Source organism: Cryptomeria japonica, chromosome 10, assembly GCF_030272615.1.
Source record: "Cryptomeria japonica chromosome 10, Sugi_1.0, whole genome shotgun sequence".
NCBI lineage: Eukaryota > Viridiplantae > Streptophyta > Pinopsida > Cupressales > Cupressaceae > Cryptomeria > Cryptomeria japonica.
In genome coordinates this window covers 120,119,834-120,142,223 of record NC_081414.1, presented here as the reverse complement: position 1 = coordinate 120,142,223, position 22,390 = coordinate 120,119,834, and the positions used below count along the sequence as shown (strand labels likewise).

Below are 22,390 nucleotides of genomic sequence, written 5' to 3'. Positions count from 1 at the left end.
GGAGGGCTGGGTGGCATTGAGGGTGGCCTTGGAGATGTATTGTTTTCATAGCCTATACCGAATGGTTTGAACTTTGAAGAACTTTGTTGAATACATTTGGAGCTAAGTACGCACCAAACAATGATATAATGAGGCATGGTTTAAGCTAATTCTATCCACTAAAAGCGCTGACACTAGATTCATATCAAACTTCTTGGAAGAGGTGGAGGCATGTTATTCTCAACCATCTAAATTCTTTTGGAGGGAAAGGGTGGGGAATATAATATTTTGAAATAATTTCTCAATGGAAAAAACATTTTTCAGGTGAAGTTATTGAAATGTAGCTAGGTCGAAACCCTAGCTTAATTAATTTTAATGTGGCCCTTGGCCTTAAAATTAATTATATTGATGTAATCATTTAATGTATAGGGCTGGGCCCAATTTGGATGCTTATGTAACTTGCATATTGATTAATTATATCATGTAATTGGGCTGGGCCCAAATGGAACTTAATGTAACTTGTGAACATTGAAAGGGCAAGCCCTATTTGGGTGCTGAATTTATGTGACTTGTAATGGTTATGGGGCAAGATCTATCCTTTATGTAACTTGTAACTCAACAGGTCGGGCCCTATTGAACATGTAACTTGCAACTTGTAAATTATATAGGTCAAGGCCTATTTGTAATGCATACAAAATACATTTGAATTATTGTAACTTGGCAGCAAAATACACAAGGCCGACCAAGTATTATGTTATGCTTAATCTCCTATATGTAAGGAGACTTGAGGATCACAAACACAATCTAAGCAAGCGAACTTATTACTGCTGCTACACAAGGTCTGCTATCTAAGCAAACTAGGTCTGCTACATGATCAGCATATGCAACATCAGCGAATCTACAAGTGTGACAAATTTATACAAGGGCTGCTGAAGTTGCTCGAGGGCTGAGTGAAGCAATTCATGTGCTGAGTGAAGGCATTCAAGAGCTGTCAAACTATCATATGAGGACCAGCGAATTTCACTCAGGGTCTGGGTCTGCACATAATATTCTGAATGATTCAATCATATTCAGATCCGATCAGGACATCAGATAAGTGTGTTTAGTTGACATTCATATTTGTGCCCTAGCTGGGCTAAGTTGTAACTGTTTTCTGCCCTTAATAATATTCAGATCTGAGACTTTGGTTGCTGGGTTTTTCCTCCAAGAGGGAGGTTTTCCCAGGGTATATTTGTGTTGTGTGCTTTGCGTTACTGTGTATTTTGTTTCTGCTACCTATTTGTTAATCTGATAACTAAAAACTAACAAGATTCATATCAAACTTCCTGGAAGAGGTGGAGGCATGTTATTCTCAACCATCTAAATTCTTTTGGAGGGAAAAAGGTGGGGAATATAATATTTTGAAATAATTTCTCAATGGAAAACACATTTTTCAGGTGAAGTTATGCAGCAAATTGAATTGAACTATGGTTTACACTGCATATAAATCTTGTTCAGAAAGTTCATGCTGCCATTTTGATATTTATTGCATTAGTCTTTGCGAGCTTGTGATAGATATTCAATAAGTAATTATGACAACTAACTATATGTAAATACAAACATCTTGTCAAAGTTACCAAGCTAATGCTCAAGGCCCCAGCCCAATCTAGGAATGTTATGAAAGGTATTAAATTATTAATCATAGTATTTGTTACAGCACCATGTAGAGGTATTGATCATAGTATTGAGGACCACTTGGACTTCTGGCATCCTGTTTTATCCTTGTCCAATTATTTAATTAGGTTTCATTTCTTTCTTGGACCAAAGACCCTCATTATGGGTGTTCTGCTAATTAGACCAAACTCCCAATAACTCTGTTAGGTGCACTTTGCTTTACTGCGATTCTGTAAATTATATGCTTAAATGTAAGGATGTTTTTTTATAACGTGCACACTCTTTTCTAACTTGAGGAAGTGTTTATGTTATAAATATTTGAAAGGGAAGTCCTTGGCATGAAAAGCTTTAATTTTCTTTATATCTGTACTTCGGCAGGAGAGGGGAACAGCATTCTTTAATTCTAAAAGCAACAACATCAATGTGGAAAAGTACAGGCATTGGAAGGGAGAAAAATCCTCCTGGTGCACAAGTACGTAACTCAAATATGCCTGTTAATTCAGCAAGCAGTAGGAATGCATTTCCAAGAAACAGGGATGTGAAAAGGGGAAGTGTAGAGAGTGATCAGCAAGAATCGGGCCAGTATGCAATTTTAGTGTCTTGCCGATGCAGTCATACAGGTGTATTTTTCTCAAACTAAAATTAAAAGTAGAAATGATTTTTCATATGTAAGATTACACAGTTTATGAATGGTCTCTTAAGTTACATATAAAAGTGGAAAGACTTTTCCAGATATATGAGTAGGTTCAAATAGGGCACAAATTTCAAGGCAATTTGTTGGAATTGTGTGTTAGGATTTGCAGTTCACCAGTTCAAGCCTAAGGCAAGGAGTTTCTGTGATGTTTTTACGTAGACCAGGGTCCTAAAGTTTTTCAAAATTTTATCAAGGATGTCGTAAGGTTTGAAAATCTTCAATTTTGTTATATTTTCAGAAATGAAAATTTTGTTGGACAAATATTTTTGTTTCAACATCAACACCTAGAAAGTAAAAATCCAAATGTAATTGATGCACAAGAACTATAGAGAATAGTAAATGGAAATGAGAAACTTCCTATAGATGCTACTAAAGTATTGGAATTGTAGAGCAGAGATGATAAAGACAAAGCCATTATTGTTCTTGCCTTCTCCGATTCAGAGTTGAATCATATAGATCTACCAAAACCATCAAAGGAAATTTATGAGAATTTGAATACACTATTTGGAGCAGCAACAGCTAATGCAAAATTTTCTTTAAAGCTTCAACTTTTCAAGTTCACGATAGCCAATGGAGTCACTATGTGAAGCCACATGAACAATCTGAGATCTCTTGTTTGACAACTAGCAAAAGTCAATATTGTAGTGGATAATGAGAAAGCTGAAGCCATTTTACTAAACAGTTCGTCTTCAAAATTCAGCAATGTCGTCTTTACTCTTATTCAACTTTCTTCTAAAAGTTTAGAAGATATTATTTTAGCTCTTCTAGCTGAATAAATGGGGACTATTGTAGGTGATACAAAAGATGGTCTTCAAACTGAGGTAGCATCATAGTCAAATAGAAGAAGATGTAATAAGAACAACATAGGGACAGAATGCTACTATTGCAAGAAAATGGGTCACAAAACTTAGAACTGTAGGCTTTAAGTGAATGATGTGCTCAAAGAGAAACTCAAAGGAGCTAATGTAATCATTGTTGAAGATCCTCCAAATGTTGACAATGGTGAAGAAGTTGTTTTTTATGCATTTTAAACAAGTCTAGGTATTTGAGTATAGTAGGAAGCCGGTATAGACAAAGCTCAAAATGGTTGGTTGCCTAGTTAGCTTGGGGGTCTGAGGATCTTGGGAATCATACCCTTATGAGGGTTATGAGACAAACTGATGGAGCTCTATTGGTGTAGCTCAGCATGGATTGTTGTCCAATGGTTTGGGAAATAAATGATTCGAGCATTCAGGGAGGTGATAATGCGGGAACTTGGGAATTCAGCTTAGGAGCTACACCTTTACAAAAGTTCAAGGTAGCTTGATGGAGTTCTACCTCGTGTGTGGTCTGTTTTAAAAGTGAAGCTTCTGAAGAATGGAAAATTCATGGTTCAAGGTGTTTTCTAGGTTGATAAGTTTTGCTTTTTAGTGTAGTAAGCTTTAAGAGGAGTAATAGAATAATATTAAATAATTATTAGAAAGGCTTACTTTTGTAATAAAGTCACCTTAGTGAGAAGTGATGTTTCTATTTTTTAGTTTGTTTAGCATTTAGGGTGAGTCATGTCATGTTAATCCTTTTGCATGGTTTCATGATTCATCCTCCATTCTCTATATAAGGAGATGAAAGCCTTTATAAGGAGATGAAAGCCTTTGTAATTGATATTCTGATAACAAATAGATCTATTGGATTCTACAACACGGTCACTATGTAGTAAGTGGGCTAGCCCCCGCAGAGTAAAATGATTGATAAGATTCCCCTTTTTCAATAATAATAATAATAATATGAAAACTTAACATATAAAATATAATATAATTATAGAATATTAAATTTAATTTAAATTTTATCAAGGAGCATGCAAAAAACTCATGACTATTGAAGGAAAAAGATATATAAGAGACCAAACAAGGAGAAGTAACCAGCATATGAAGAATAAATCTTTTACTATCCGATTATTGCTCCTTTAGAACATTGAACTGCGGTTCATTTAACTTGAAGATGAAACCCCTCATAGCAGGAATTCAAGGACAGAAACCCACAATTTCTCAAGAGTGATTTCACACGGAAATCACCATTGTGCTAAGTTGACTGATCTTCGAGTAGACTTTATTAAAATTTCAATTATTAACAGTTGCTATTTATCAGCAAATCTGATTGCTATCTTTAAAAGAGATTTAATTGTGCAAATTTGATAAATTATTAGAAATAACAATTGTAAAAGTTATAATTTCTGGTGTATTTATTATTATATAGAAACTAAAAATAAACTTGTTTGGATATTACAAAATATTTCCTCCAGGATATTAAAAACTCAAAACAGGTGTTCTAGATCAGTATACACAGAAAAAAAAAAGAGTTTTCAAAAACAGGCATATATATGTATCCAAATGAATAACTATCACAGTAGATCCTGCAACCATTATCTTAAGTGCAAATACAACTTTAAAGACATGGTCCCGGCCATTTTACTTATCATGAACTATTTCAACTTGTATAACAAGCTGCCAATGGGAGAAAACGAATTGTTTAAATTTTTCTTAATTATTGTCTAAATTAAAGATTTAGACAATCATTGGTCTTGTGGTTCATCCCATACATATGACTCAAGAATACTTTATGAAGAAGAAGACATTTACATGGAAGGTATGTGTGAAATCATTTTTTCAAGTATGCGTGAGATAAAAAGTAGCAATGCAGTATTTAATTGTGAAGGAGATAAAGACAAATCTGAGAAAATAATTAAGTATGGCGACTTCATGATATAGGTCGATTCACTAAGGAAATACACAGAAATAAAAAGAATAACGACTTAATTAAAGATACTGGAGTATTTTAACAGTGCTGTATCAGTTTGTGACCGCAGTAAATACACTTGCCATCCTTGCTTAACACTCACGGATTGGGTTGTGCCGTTGTCATACTCATTAGTCTGAAGTATAGAGCAAGGCGTGGATAGGAGAATGACAGCGATCTATTTAAAGAAACATTTCACCAAGAATAGTGACTACATTCTGGCAGTGATCATGTTTATGAAAATTATCAAAAGCAACTATATTAAAAGTAGACTGAAGAAGTGGTTTGATTAGAACAAGTAGAAGAAGACAGTGAATATATTAGAGTTCAAGGAAGAACAGCGATTAAGAGATCTGGAAGAAATTGATATAATGCAGTGATTCCTATACTTTAATGTGCTGTAATAAAGGACAATGAGCGATTTATTTTGAGCAGTAATTATTGATTATCAGAAGCAGTGATTAAGAAATCATTAATGCAGAGAGTCTTTTTTTGGGCTTATATCTATAAGTAAAAACAAATCAAAAAGGTTTAGAAGCAGCAATAAAGATCAATACACTTAACTGCAGCGATCAAACAGTCTAATATGGTGGTTGACCAAGCTAATGATTTTATGATAATAAAATATTAATATGTGGTTAACTAATGAGTTACAATTCATTTGGAAGTGGTGCGATTGTTACAAAGGAAATACTGATTAAGACAAATGGTACGATTATACAAGGAAGTGTGATTTATGGTAATTAAAAGAAAGAAAGCACTTTAATAAATGATAAATGCTGTGTTTTGATTAACACATGAAAAGGTACGATTATAATTAATGAGAAAAGTTTAATAAATAAAATCTCATTTTAGAAACACACACACCAGGTTCAAAAAGTATGTGTGTTGTGTGTATCGAGTTAACCAGATAAAATATTTGATGTACACCATATTAAAAGGTGTGCTGAATAAGAGTAGATGTGGTGAAGACGTGAGGAATAGAAGATAAAATAAATATTCAGATCTGCAGTTAAACAATTAAAAGAAAATTATTAAAAAGTTGAAATGCAGATATAGCAAAGTATGTAGGTAATAGAAAATTTAAAGGCTCCTTTTGGTCAGCCTATTGCGTTTCTTTTTGTGTGGATGGCCTCAAAAATTCTCTAGTTGCACTTATGCCTAGAAGCACTATAGGGTTGACACAAACTGAAATGGTCAGTCTTCAAAGATTTAGTTTTATTAAACCATAATATTCCCACTAAATTTTTTCAAAGAAAACATTTACATCTTTCGGAGTGAACTAGAACTGCACAAATAAAAAAGTCTCGTGTCTTTGAGACTAGGATTGAACTTTTGAAAGACAAAATTCCTTTTGTCTAGCTACTAGCTCATTTTTCCCCTCCTAGGGTTTCCTCAGGTGATTACCTCTTCATGCATGTGTTGAGGTCATCAATAACCTCTATATTAGCCTTAGGAATCAGATAACAAGAATGTGGTTTCAAGAAATACACTACTACATGCTGGGTTACAAAACCAAGACTCAATGTAGATTCGAGAGGCTGAATTTTGACCTAGACTTAGGCTTGGTGCCTAGACTTGGAAAATTGAAAAAACCATGAAATATAGAGATGTTTAAAGATTTAAAATTTGTATCATGCACTCTTCAATCACAATAAACTAATCAAATTGAAGTTTGATCACAGACACGAGTATACATTGGTCACATGAGTATAAAAGTGGATTGTAGCTGAAATTAACAACATTTTAAATATATATATTGTCAAGTGTATACAAAACTCATGGATTATGAAATCCATGTCATCAAAACAAATATCAAAACTAAAAGTATAGGTCTATGGTTTACAAGGGCTTGCATCACTCATCCCAACATCCATAGTTGAATTGGGCGTTTGAGATAGGTCCTCTGATGTAGTGTAATGTTCCCACTTTGAAATATGATTTAATAATAAATAATAATAATAAAATTAAAATACAAAAGAATAAAAATTAAAATTAAATTAAAGTATAAAAGAAAATAATTAAATATAATTACAATTTGATTAAAGTTAATGAATGTGAAAAGGCATGAAATGATAAGTTGACTCCCCCGAATATGAGGTATAAAAGGGAGAAGAGAACTCATTTGAAAGGGGGATAATTTTGGGAATCAGAAGTGCATATATGATTGTGAAAGGTTGTGTCCCTTTCAAAGGGCAGAAATAATGAAGAGTTGCACTCCTTCGAAGGGTGCTAATGGTGAAAGGGCGTGTCTCTTGCCAAAGGGCATACATAATGAAGAGGTGTGATCTCTCCCTCACATTGAGAGATATAAAGGAATGGAATCAAAAGCATCTAGTGACATCACCATCAATCAGATCAGATCAGAACTGTTATTAAGTTACAGGCAGTAGCATCCTTGTTCTTGGTGGTATGCATGGGGATGTGCTTAATATGTGTGCTTAATATATGAAGCTTGATAATGTTCTTATGTAGAATTTAATAGTAATATTAATATAGACTACAATATGTCTGATAGTCATACTTAATTTCTGTGTAGTCTTTTTAGTAAAAACCCTATTTTTTGCCCTAAATCACTATTTCCATGTAAAACAATAAATGGAACAGAATGTGTACTTGATTGAGATCCTGCAATAAGTTAGGAAACCATTGAAATCTATATAATTAACAATATAAACAGTGTTCCACAAAAACGCATCCCCCCCCCCCCCTCTCAGGCCTGCGTTTACAAGTTGGGGATGTTTCTGAGACAAGGAGACAGGGACGTGGCGTCTCCTATCGTCCCACCACTACCACCGGTGCTCCGTCGGAGGCACGGAGACGTCTCGGCATCTCCTAGGATTCTTGGAGACGTCAAGACGTCTCTAAGTCTCCTTGGGAGACGTCTCGGTGTCTCCAAGAATCCCTGGGAGACACCTAGAAGTTTCTTGGGGGGCGGGGAGTCGTCTAGAAGTCTCTCATCGCCCAACATAAAAAGGCATTAATTTTTATTTTTTTTATAAATAATGAGCCATTTTTTGTGGGTTGGGGGGTAACCCTAATTTGACATGGGCCCCACCCCTTTCCCCAATGCAACACAAAACCACCAAATTTAGTGATTTCATTCACATTTCTAAGTCTGATTTTTTTTCCAGCAAGCTGAAGAGGAGAAAAAACTTGGAGAAGTCTGATTGAAGGAGTGAAAAAGAGTGAGTGCAAGTGTGAGAGGAGTGAGGAGGAGCAAGAAGAAGAGGAGGAAGAGGATTCTACAACATTTTGGAGAGATTTTTCAAGCACAAGGTAGGGTTTTTCTTGTTTTTTGTTTGTTTTATTTTCTGATTTTCAATATTTTGGTTGTTTAAACTTGTTTTTTTATTCATTTCAAAATCAGATTTGATGTTGAATCTTGAAGGAATAATGATGAATGATGAATGATTCATTTTGCCCTCAAGATTCAACATCAAATTTTAAATAATATAAATAAAATTATAAATTTAAAATTTTGTTTTCAAATTCAAAATTCAAATTCCAAATTTATTATTTCAATTTGTTAAACTAGGTTGAATTTACTTTTTTTTTTTTTTGGTGAAATGCAGTGTCACTATCACAATGAGCTCCCATGACACGAGTGAGGATGCGATGTAAATCCATTCTCATAGTGAAAATGATTCAGATTTTGAACCTGAGGTTGAGGGGGGTGACCATGGGGCTGATCCTAGAGCTCAATCTAGTTCCATGGCGAGTTCACCAACTAGTATAGCTTGCCCTTCAAAATTGTTAGCACAATATGCTAGGGGTGCTTATGATCCTAAATCTTCTCTAAGACAGTTTAGTTCAAGAATACAAGGCACATCAAGTATAGGTTGGGGAACAAGGAAGTGGCAGTGCAACATTTGTGGGGTTGCATGGTTTGGTAGCATCACTAGAGTGAATACACACTTTTTTGGAGAGGAAATGGTGTGGATCCATGTAAGTTTTTGGCAGACCAAAAAAATAGAGTACAGAATTGAGATGAACAAGCTTTGGGGCATTTTGGATGATGGAGAAGTTGTAGTCCCTACTACTTTGTCTGCTAGGGCAGTCTTTCAGCAGAGCCAACAAGTGCAACATACTTCTCATACATCGCAGACGAGAGGAATGATGTCTAGGCCTTCATCCACTTCCACTTCTAGTGCCATGCCCCAATCACGAGAGGCTAAGGGGACAGGGAAACACAAGATGCAGAGTAACCCCATAGCTGATTTGTTTAATGTGTAGCTGAAGGATGAAATGGATGAATCCATTGGCGGGTTCTTCTTTGCCAATGGCATCCCATTTCATGTTACACGGTCTCCTTATTATAGTGAGATGATGTCTATGGTGGCAAAGGGAGGGCCATCATATGTGCCACCAGGTGAGACGAAATTGACGACCATAATCTTGGATAAGAGCTATTCCAAGATCAATATTTTGATGGAGAAGATGAAGGCATGTTGGCTAGATCGGGTAGAGTGGCACCGATTCGAGATGACGAGGTGAAGGCTGGATTCTTCAGGTACATAGAGAAGATGTATGATTCTAGAGATGCTAGCATAATTCGCATTGAGTGGACAAAATTTGCCACTCTTGGGGGTTATTTAGATGCGGCAAAGATGGATATAGAAACTATGGCACAGAAGGACCCACTTTTGTGGTGGAATTGTCATGGTCAGAAATCTTTGACCACTACTCTAGCTATCCCAGGTTTTCAGTTCTTCAGCTGCTGAGAGGAATTGGTCTACATATAGCTTCATCCACTTTCTTGAGAGGAATAGACTTACCTCTAAGAGAGCAGAGAAGCTTGTGGCTGTACATAGTGCTTTGCGTCTCATTGATCGCAAGACACTTGTGTACAATAAGAGTCTAGCGACACGATGGGACGTTGAGCCAGAGGAGCCATCATAGATTGATGAGGATGATCCTACTACTTCAGATGTAGGGCTGGTTGGCGTGATCTTGAGGGACTTTGACCATGGGGAGTCCAGCAGTTCCAGTGATGAGGAGTTTGCAAATGATTAGAGGCCTCCCTTCACTACATTTTGAGTTTTGACATTTTGGCATTTTGTCTTTTGTAATGCTTTTGCTATTTGCTACTCATTGTAATTATGTATCATGCAATCATCTTTATAGACTTTGTGATATCAGACTAAGTCACAAGGTTCGAGTTCAAATTTGAATTTGGCAACAATAAAATTCAGATGAAATTCAGCAAGGGTAAAAATCTGAATTCCTTACATAATTTAATTTAAAAATATAATTAATATATTCACAAAATTATAATTTATAAATCTAAAGTCTAAAATAATATTATATTAAGTTGGTAATATAAATATTTAATATACATATGTAATATACATATTTAAATTTGTTTAATTATTAAATGTTTACATTAAAAAATAAATAAAAAATAAACAAGTAAAATAAATATTTTAATAAAAACAATATTAATTTTTTAATGAATGTTAATTATTAAAATATAAAATATATGTTTCAAAAAAATTTAAACTATAGAAAAGCTTTAAAACAACTATAAATTAAAAAACTTAAAAACTCCAGATGAAGAGTTGCGACAGTCTCATGTGGAGGGCCATCGTGACTTCGAGTAGACTACAACAAAAGTGTTGACCACCATGAAGAAGGAATGCGCACAAAGAGAAAGACCGACGGAAGCTCAATGATGTATAGACAGAGTTGCAAGGTTCGTGGCCATGGTGGTCACAAAAAGGCACTGTGACTTGGCTCGAGATGCTAGCGCCTGGCGCAGACCTCAAACTCGCTAGTTTCCTTTCGACATCAGGCTATAACTGTTGTTTTGCTGTCGCACCTTGAAGAAATGTGTTGTGCCCTAGTTGTGAGAGGGAGAAATTCTATTCTCAAAAGCCCTAATAAAAATTGTTCTGCTAAATTATAAGTCTATAAATATTGTCGCGTCGCTCTTTTCTGTATGAATTTACTATCAGATAATTATATTTTTGATATAATAGAAATTTCCGATTTGACAATTCCATTTGTCAAATTTTATTTAGCAATTAACATTCAAGAAATCTTCGTATTTAGATTTAGTATTTCAATTTTTTCTATTTAGTATTTTATAATTTTACTAATTAGTATTTTCCTATAGTTTCATTTGAAATGTAATTCTTATATTGTTATACATCTTTTGACAACTAGTTTTTCAAGTACTATAAGTATATGTATAACTATATCAGCACCACTACCCCGCCACCCCCTTGTCGCCATCCTCTTGCTGTCCCCAAACTTAGGCCCTCTGTCCCCTGTCCCCGAAACCCGTCCCATCGTCCCCTACGGCCATGGAACACTAATTTTACTTGATTCTTCATTATATATGGATTTTTGTTTCTGAGTAGGAAACCCACTAAGTGAAGAGTTTTCCATAAATCAAATAAATTATTATACATTGTTTCAAGTGAAAGTTGTGTTTTGCTTGTAAGTACTAGATGAACTATTCTTGGATCTTTATGTTCTATTCTTAGACAAATTATATACACCCATGGGTAAGAAAATTAGATACATTATCTTTAGTTGTGATGGTAGTTTGGATCATCTAGGTTAAATTACAAGGAAATCCCACTAAAGTGGTTTACTATTTTTGTTGCATACTACTATATTTTTGTTTGTTTGTTGTGTCTATGCATATCTCAATCAATGATTAACATCGTGTGATGACTTTGTGCAGAATCTAAGATTTATTTTAAGCATTCCACCCAATGGCAACCTCGTACACCAAGAGATCTTCTGATATCTGTTGAATCTGAAATGTCAACTGCCATTAGATCTGATGGATCATTACCTCAACTTTCAGCACAGGTGAATTGGATTTTAGTTTGTTAAACTAATTTGTAAAGCAACGCTTTTAGTGTAAAATTGCCAGCAATTAATGAAAATTAATCACACATTAGGTGCTGAAGACGTTTAGCAACAGAGAGAAGTGTGGAGGATATAAGAAGGCTGTGATTTGTTGTAGTTTCTTGAGGCTTTTATATCAGTCTAGGTCATTTGGCTTAGTGTGATGTGACTACAGTTATCTTGACCTGTTGCAAACCATTGGTTGTGTTTGATGCAGGTATTAACACTTCAAGCAACAAATTTAACTGCAGATGATTTAAGCTTGACTGTTCTAGCCCCATGCTCTATGACATCGCTACCATCTGTGGTATCTATGAATTCCACACCTACTACTCCATCCATGAACTCATTTATGAGTTTTTCAGAAGGCACGGGAAGATCAGGAACACTGGACACCGAGGATGGTGGCATGACAGACATGGCAAGATTGCAATCTACCTCTTTACCTTTACTCAGGCCAATTGAAAACATTACTGGAATCACACCACTCTCTCTGAAGGAACAGAATATCTCTGCTGCTGACATCATGGCAGACAGTAGTTCAGCCTGCACACATTTGTGGTTACAAAGTACCGTGCCACTCGGGTATGGCTCTGTAACATACTATATGCAATTAATGCTGCATTCTTGGCTAGTTTCAATTTCACCTAGTGATGCAAAAATATGTATTATGAACATTTTCTGCTATCATTGCTTACCAAACTGCCTCAGACTACATAATATTTGTGAGATAAAGTTCACTGTTTACAATCCTGCAGGGCCCATTGAACAACAAAAATGAATTTCTAGCTGGTAGAATTCAATAATGAGCTGGGTTTACTAAGAATATAATTTACAAAATCTTAGAGGTTGGTAGTCCGACATAGGGGAAACGAATGTTCTGATGTGTCCAAACCTATGAAAGCATTGCAGAGCAGACATCCAGGCTTATGTCTCACTTCTATGGTACCATCACATCATTGCCACACCGCATATTCACACCCAGCATGCTAGACTAATTTTGCCAAAGGTGAAATTGTATGATTCTACAATAACAAGGAATTAAGGCTGATGAATTATTTCTCATGTTTGCCTAAGAATCTCATGTTATGTGCTTCATGTTGCTTAAGTATCTAAGTTGTTGGTTGAGGCTTCAGTTTCACCAGTGTGATGATATTTACCTGCTGGGTTCAGTATGGTTGAGTTTAGCCATATATATAAAAAAGCTGGTTGAGGGTTCAGGTTCACCAAAATGACGATGTTTTTCCCATTAAAGAATCTAATGTTATATGCTCCATGTTGGTTAAGTATCTAAGTTGCTGGTTGAGGGTTCAGGTTCATCAATATGATGGTATTTTCCCCCTTGGGTTCAATATGGTTGAGTTTAGCCATACTAATATACTATGTCACAAGGTTCAAGTTCAAGTAATTATAAATTAAATTTAAAAAAAAAATTAAATTTAAACTTATTAAATGTTAATATGAAAAATAAAAACAAAATAAAATAATATCAAATTTAAGTATATTAAATGTTAAAAATTTCAATAAGAATTTAATGTAAATAATATAATATTTTATTTATAAACATTTGCTATTAAAATTTAAAATGCAGATTTAAAATTTTATGAAAGACAAATAAAAAAACAAAATTAAATAAAAATATAACTAAATTAAAAAAGAGTTAAATAAAAAAAACCTTAAAAATACATTGAATGCGTAGCCTACCTAGAAGTTTTGGTGGCAAGTTCATGGTTGGTGCCTGGCTCGAATGCTAGGAAATTTGTAGAACGAAATTGCATTGGAAGTTGCCACCATCACGCCTGCCTGTTATGGAAGAAATATGTCGCGCCCTAGTGGAAGAAATATTCCATGCTCTTTGTCGAATCTCAGATTCATAGTCAGCTGTGGAAGAAATATATCATGACCTAGCGAAAAATTTCATTGGCCATTGCTCAACCCTTAATAGCAGCTCTAGTTGTCTTCTTTGTACAAACGGAAAGGCGAATTTCAACGATTTTCATAAAAAAAATTAATATTCACCAAATTTTGAAGTTCAAGCATGATATTTGGTGAACCCTGTCGCTTAGCTAATATATATAAGTTGTTGGTTGAAAGTTCAGGTTCCCCAGTATGACGATGTCTTTTCCCTTGGGGAAGAATATTGTTGTATTGATGAACTTGATTCCTCAACCACCAACTTTAGCAACATGGAGCACATAACATGATATTCTTAGGCAAACTTGAGAAATAATTCATTAGCCTTAATTCCTTGTTATTGTAGAATTGTACAATCTCACCTCTACCAAAAATATTCTAATGCTGGTTGTGTATTGGTAGTGTGGGAATGATGTGATGGTATACATACGTGTGTATACACCCATAATTTGGGTTAAACAAACAAAATAAAAACTATAACTGATAAAAGATAATTGATAATTCAATGTCAAATGTCAACTCAATATAAATTTATAATCAATTATCTTTATATAGCTGTTCATCATTGAAAGCAACACTATCATCACTTGGTTTGTTTGAACCACAACCAGCTGTAATTTCACTCACATTAGCTGCATCTTGTGTTAGAGCCCCTTCATCCTCTAAAAGAGTTTGGGAAGCCATGCAACAGATGCATCCAAGTCGGCAAACTCGGGTTACACCTCAATTCTTCATCGCCACCCTTTTTTGCAGCCAATTGGTTTTGCTCAACTTAGTGGATAAATGAGATGTACTCCAATTGTCTTTGCTAAAGGAGGTGTCATGGCACCACCTAATGATGGATAAATGAGATGTACTATAATGCTCCTTTGATTTACCCCGACAGTACTTTGTAAATTCCATCATGTGTCCTATTGGCTTCTTCTCATGTGTTTTGTTGCTTGCCTTTTATAGGTTCATTTTCCAGCATTACAATGTTATCTCCCTGTAAATGCTGCTTGTTTTCCTCTCCCAATCTACAGGGATTACTACAGCCATTTGCATCCTTGGAACAGGTGGGATCTTCCAATCTTTGTAAGCGCAGTAGTATGGTTAAATAATACAAATATTGCTTTTCCCTCTGATAGCTTTCAAATACAAAACTATTTTAGCATCAAGCCCCGAGTCCTGTAGGATGCATCATCTGAAATATTTTATAATTCTGTGTAGATATCTTATTCCTTTGTAGTGTTCTATGATTCAGATATGTACCATCCCATTCGACAACAACAGTCAGACTTGAGCTACTTCCACTCACAGATGGAATAATAACTCTTGACACACTCCAGATTGCTGCAAAAGACAGAGGTAAGCTGACCGTTGCATGTACAAAGTTATTTGAGTATCCATATAAATTATAAGATTATTTGAAAGCAATTTTGCTAGAAATAAAGTCGAGCACTGAAGATAAATCGGAGAGGAATAAAAATGTTAAAATGTCTTGTGCTTTTTTTTTAAATATTCATCAATCCAAAATGTAGTCTTTATGACAGCAATATGTATGGTGTTATAATTTTAATAGTTAAACTGTTTTTTTTGTGTAATATTTTGAGTAAATATTACTCTCCTGGTTTCAAAGCTTATTTATACAATAGATGCAGAATAATATATTCCTCTTTCAATCTACAGGTATAATATATGTTCCAGAGAAGCCTCTAAAAATATTTTCAACATCCAGTATTGCAAGTAGCATCATCTGATAAATTGCTATCGCAATTTCATGCACTTTGTTGCATTGATAACTTCCACCCAAAACTCAAGGTGACCTTATCAACGTATCTATATTCATGCCATCTATTTTTTTTTCATAATTAACATTCTTTTTTTTGAGCATAGGTATAACGTAAATGCTTTCTATGCAGATGGGCTCCCCCTTAAATATGGCTGTATTACGCAAAGAGCATAGCAGTTCATTTTATGTACACCATTACTTAATGTTTCTAGGCTCAAAGTCCATAGGCTTTCAGTATAATAGAGTTACCTTTGCCCAAACAAATTCATTTCTTACCTTATCAGTGTCAACTATCTCATTCTTTCAGTGACGTTGCTCACCATAAAAAAAATAAAATCTAAGCATTGTTTTAGATTGTCAACGCATATGCTTCAGTTGGATGAGCATACCGCATTCTTCATCAGTGAATGTAGTTCTTTCCTAAAGAGGACTAATGTTATTATATATTCAGTTCATTTTAGCTTTTCACTTACAATAGGTGCTTCATTCAATCAAGATGTAACTGTAACTGAAACCACGAATTCATTTTTCTCAACGGATTTTTGAATAATTCTTCATTGTACTAGTATCCCTTGATAATCAATTTTATTTATATATTTGGGATTTATAGTCTACCATATTGGCCTTATGCAAACTATTGGATTTTTTTGAAATACTACAATTCTTCAATATATTATTCAACAAGACATTATAAATTTATAGGACTTACATCTATATTATAGAAGAGCTCCTATAACCACTCCTTTATATAGAATAAACCACTCCTTTATATAGAAAGTTATTCTAACAATTCATAACACAAACAAACTCTTTTACAATTAATCACAAAATTATATTATCTTACACATGATATTTTAATGTTCATACGGCTGAACTATAACAAACCTAATGATGTAATATTCCTAATTACATCATTTTCCAAATGGAGATCGATGGAATAACAACATTTGATGAACACACTTATTAGTTCATAAAAACACACAAGGTATGAACAAGGACAAACTTCTACCAATAAAAAACAATAGTGTTATTCACTTTAGTATGCTTCTTTAGCAGGATTGATGTTACTAGACATTATTCAAGGGTAGGGACAAATACATGTACCCATGGAACTAAGGATATGGAGAAATACATCTATATGATGTTATACAACAAATTTGCATAGGGACAAACACTTCTTGTTGGCATTTTGCATATAGATTGTATTAATGATATGTTGTCATTGATGTCAATTGAACCGATGAATGATATTCATGATATTGTTGATGTTATTGTTGTTGTTGCTATTGCCTTGTAACCGGTATGATAAACCTTGAGGAAGATGTTGTAAGTCGGTATATGGTAGTTTGTAAGTTGAACCGGTGTAAAGGGTTAAACCTTTTTATGTTATGTAACTGGTAAACCTTACCGTTTGTTTTTTGTTAAACCCTAACCGATCAAGTTTGTTGGTTTAAGATTTAATGTTGAGCGGTAATGATGGAGACACTTGTGATCATTGAATGAGGATAAGTTCAGATTGATTTGGTGCGTTTGTTATCTTGGAAAGGAGCAAAGTGGATTGCATCTAATGCATAGAGCGTGATGAGTTACAAAGTCCGATGAAGCGGTGATCATGGAGCGGTTGAAAATTTCTTGATTTATGTGAAGAGATTGTTATGATTTCTAACAGTCAAAATTGTACCGACTTGTTTGTAATCTCGATGATGTGAATTAGGTTTTTGTTGTGTTACCGACCTAGTTGATTTGTATTTAAGGTTGATGATATTGTTTTGTTGAGTGTTGGCAAAGTTGACAAGATTGGGAAAAACCAGTTGAGTGTGTGGTTGCCTAACCAGTGGATGGATCTGTAGTTTGAGTAAAAACAGATTGAAGCTTAAGAAGGATCTAATCAAGCAGATGTAGTGCTATTCAGACAAATCAAGAAAACCTATTGTTTTCTAACAATTACAGTAGAAATTGAAATCCCCTAATCGGGTAAGCTCTAACAAGCTTGGTTACTTTCTAAATCCCCTAACAAGGTAGTCCATTAGTTTAGATTCTCAAATCCTCCAGCGAGGTTACTCGTAACAGGGTATTGTGTTTTTATCAAGGCATATTTGTAAATCCCTTAACCGAGTGATTCCTAACCGAAATTAGTTCTTAACATGACTTATTGTAAAAGCTTTAACAGACTTGGCTCCTAACAGGACGAACTTCAGAAGAGTTCAGATAGCTATCCTTGTGAGTCTAATCTCACCATGATTTTTACCTATTTGGGTTTTGCACGTATAAATATTTGTGTCAAGTGGTGAATGCTTTTGTGGTTATGATCTTATTAACTACTTAACTATTCTGATAAGGCATGATAATTGGAAGCATTGAGAGATGAATATGTTGACATATGATTAAGCATTTTTTATGTTTACAAGATTGAAGTTGTTTACTGTTAAGTTGTCATAATAGTCAAACCGGTTGATGTTGGTAATCTTTGAGATATTATCTTGACTGAGTTACTTGTTGATAAGTTTATTTTTGAGTTTGGGAGTTTGTATCAGTTTTTTAGTATACTGATTCACCCCCCCCTCTCAGTATTCTACTAGATACTTATTCTTTCATCATACCATCACTTCTATCATCAAATTATGATTAGGGACACATTTTTGTTCACAAGCATTATGTTTGGGAGCAAACACATCTAATCACCATTACTTAAAAAATATGACCGGGGGCAAACACAAAATGATTGTAACTCAACATATATAATTAGGGACAAACAGATTGGGAACTAACAATTGTGATTGGGGATTTGGGACACACACATCCAATCACAAATACAAAATCTTGATTTCATTTAGAAAATATGGTCTTTCTCATAGTTCTCACGTGGAGGGCCTTCAACATATGCTTAAAAAAAATCACCATTGACTATAACCAATGTTTTAATTGTATTTAGTGTGCTATTGAGGAGATCCTTGGCACATTGAATACAATTCATAATAATATGCCCTATTTTCTTGGCAATACTAGCACAAAATTAAATCTTTGGCTTTTATTCTAGCTAGTCAATTCATCAAGGAACAAAACTTATCACAACTTTTTCTTCAAACCCATATTTGCATTTGACATGTGATTCAAATAAAACCCTAGGAGCATCCTAGATCCACTTTGAGGACTTTGTGAAGCCAATGTGATGTAGATGCACATGAAATTCCAAGACCAATTAAAGATATTACCCTTGACCTTTTCTCGTTCATTTTGTGATTCCATGAGCATTAGTTGGCTTTGACATAGTTCCACTAACTACATCGCATAGACCCTTTTCAATAAGGATCAATCGTAGCATGAATTATCATGTGGGGAAGTTTTACCTTCGAATTATTTGACGAAGAATGTACTATTTTATCGATGTTAAAAATATATAGCCACACCTTCAATCAAAACAATCTAAAGGTGTTTGGTTTTGACAATAGATTATCCATGATCTTTTCTATTGTAGATGGAAAATATCAATCACATAGTTGTGAATGCTCATGTTTGATGTTTGTTTGCATGCTAGGACAAGGATGTAGGTTGTAGGTGTACTCTTCTATCTAGTCGTGGGTGTAACAGAGATGAAAACATGTTCGTCTTTTTGAGTAGGCAATGTTGTGTGGTCTCAATATGATCACAAAAAAATGTCAAATCTGTTGGTAAATGGATTTTTCATTGTGATATTTTGTTGCAAAACAACTTTGACTTGTCCAATGTGCAACATTACACCCAAAAGTTGGAGAGAATGCCATCGAGTTAACAATATTTGTGTTTGATAGGGGCAACCCCCTCATATGATAGGATTAGGACTTTTTAGGGCCGATATGTTGTTAACAAGAAAGGAAGAAAGATAATTAAACTAAAACAAAAGTAAGAAAAATAACTAAAAACTCAAAAAAGGGAGAATAATGAACACAAATTCATTCCCCCAAAAAGGTTATTGAAGTATAAAAGATACAATTGGAGTTTATAAGTAGAATGCAATCTAACATAAACAAAAAAATACATTTACATGGGATTAAATGATTCATAGATAAAATAACAATATTATTTCATCTTAGATAGAGAAAACATATATATTATAGAAGAAACGAATGCAATTCATCATGTGAGAAAATATGACATTAGAAGAACTCAAAACATAAAGAAATTGTACCTTGGCTCATAAACCAAACATATCATTCTTTATTCATTTCTCAAAACTAAAGAGCTCAAAGACTTTCCTTCCTATATAATGTGAGGAACCCTCCTCCTAGGAAAGGACCATATTCAATCCTCTTTATATCACATTTCCAAGCATTTATAACTTTTCAATTTGTATCCACCTCTTTTTCACTTTTGGGGTTTTACAAAGATTTATGAAATAAAATTTAGTTGATTCTTGCACGCACATTTTTGGACAATCATATACAAACATTAGAATAAATACTCATAATAAAATGATGAATCTTTTCATAAATTTGAGGGGCATACAACTTCCAAGGCTTTTTTATTGAATAATTTGTCTCACTTCATGTAGGTATTGATTTCAAATGTATCTCTTTGCTCAAATTTAAATCCAATATTTGTGCATTTCCAAACTTTGATTAATAAAAAGTACTTCTCTACCAATTGTTGTTTCAAAATCACCAATTCCCTCATCCTTTCTATCATCTCCCGTGCATTCTTGTTGGAGATTTTTCCTTTGCCATCCAACACCACCACTTTTATCAGAGACAATCATGGTACATTGTTTGGGACTAATATTAAAGAAAGAAAATGCCATATGGATTGTTGAATCAAAATATGGTTAAGATACCATTGGCCATGGAGCATTTGCAACAACTCTTTTGAACTCTTGCCATTGTGTCTTATAATTTGGAATTGAAACTACTTCTATGAGATTGTGATGGTTGCCTTGTATCTTGGACATTAGTAGGCTTGTATGAAGAAGTAATATCTTTTTTTCATGTAAATCCATGAGCTTCACCTCCTTACTTTTCTTGAGGAAATATGTTTGCAATATTCTTCTCAAGATTTCAACATTGCTCGCACTTGCTCTTACGAGAAATGTTGATTCATTTAATAGGATGAGGCATCTTCACATATGAATAAACATTAAATTCTTTATATTTCTAAATAAACTCTACCCCCCAAAACAAAGGTTCATCTTCCATGGATTTGGGGGCATGTAGCAGATGCCTTACCAAAGAATAAGGAAGTCTTACTGCTTGAAGGTGTATAAGCCACAATTCTATCTATCACCTAAAATGTTATTGCATTGAAATGTCTACCGACATGTGATTGACCACACTCTTGAATTCAATTCTAGTTGTGGCAAACCCTTTTCAAATAAGTTACCCTCTATTTGACAACAACTATACCCCCAATCTTCAATAATGAAGATGAGAGAGGAGGTCAATGGAAGAGATGACGAATAAAAGGGGTGTCCATGAATGACAATTAGTGGACCTTCCTTGTTAAATATCTTTGATGTCACTACCTTCAACAACAAAGCTTTTCGTCCCTTCTTTGTTTCCTCACAAGAGGAGCTTGTTAGCACCAAAAATTTCCAATATTTGTTATCCGTTTGCATTTCTATCCACCACTTGATCATATTTTCACCCTGTAAAAGATTTAGCTGCCATAAGCTTTGAATAAAACCCACATTGTCCCTCCATTTTCACTTAGGTTCTCACAATTTGATCAGTCACTTAGGTGGTGAAAATAGCTAGAAAGTTCCTCCATTTTAGAGCCCATCAATAAATCAAACATTTCCAAGTATCCAAGTTGATTGAAATAATCAAGAAGTTTGGACAAGCTTTTGCATTTGGACGAATCCAAGTATTTTAGAGGTTCAAGGCATTCAAAGTTGTTGCACATTTCCTATATGTTATCACAACTTGTTCAATAGATTCACTCTTTGTGCTTATCCTAACAAATTATGGCATTCCATGAGATAGCCTCTCATTTGATGCATTTGGTCAAATAATTCACACTTCGGCTATGCTTCCTCATTTCACATACATTTATATTAGAGCATTTGTAATATCAATATTAGACAAAAACACCCATTTTGTTATGCTTTGATGGATGTCTTTATGTTGTTTGAAAGCTACAAATTTGGCATAAGGCATGGAGAACATTTGCAAAGGTTGAGGAATTTGGCATCATGTTTGCTTGAAAGTTTATAACGCATTTTCAACTAATCCATTTCGTGTAGGTTTTATCAATGGCGTTTAATGAGACCACTTCTTTGAGGCTTTTAGTTATTTTGCCTTGTTTGTGTTCTAATAATATCTAGCCACGAGGGCTTCACTTAGTGAACCTGGGTTATAGCATGCGTGTTCATGGCATACTAAAGAATCCCCCTATTTTCAAAAAATATTGCCCAAAACTCATGTTTTGTCACCCCCTCCCAATACACATCTCGAATTAAAAGCCCCCCTATTTTCACCAAATATTGTTTTTTTTCATAGTCAGAATTAGAAACCCCCTTATTTTCACCGATAGACAATATATTGCACCATCATTTTTGGGATATTAAACCCCCCAATATGAATGCACGTTATATAATATTGCTTAGCTAGTGAAGCCCCCATGTATCTAGCCTTCTTTGTGCTTTGATGGATGTTTGTACTTGATCTAAAGCTCATATCTTAGCACAAGCTGTGAACTATTTTAGTTGGAGATCGGTTCATTGCATTTCTTGTGCTTAATTCTAACAATGATGGATGTTTGATTCATTCTTATAA

General features: G+C 34.4%; 1 protein-coding gene across 1 annotated transcript in view; it reads left to right on the top strand.

The window, feature by feature from the left end:
• LOC131072634 (uncharacterized) overlaps nucleotides 1-16,264 on the top strand; it is a 135,977-nt gene extending 119,713 nt beyond the window's left edge. The window contains exons 7-12 of the mRNA XM_058008870.2: nucleotides 2,011-2,252; nucleotides 11,793-11,923; nucleotides 12,180-12,547; nucleotides 15,120-15,223; nucleotides 15,545-15,676; nucleotides 15,778-16,264. Coding sequence (XP_057864853.2) covers nucleotides 2,011-2,252; nucleotides 11,793-11,923; nucleotides 12,180-12,547; nucleotides 15,120-15,223; nucleotides 15,545-15,615 — 916 coding nt within the window. The 3' untranslated portion in view covers nucleotides 15,616-15,676; nucleotides 15,778-16,264. The remainder of the gene's footprint in view (nucleotides 1-2,010; nucleotides 2,253-11,792; nucleotides 11,924-12,179; nucleotides 12,548-15,119; nucleotides 15,224-15,544; nucleotides 15,677-15,777) is intronic.
• Nucleotides 16,265-22,390: the final 6,126 nt, after the last annotated feature.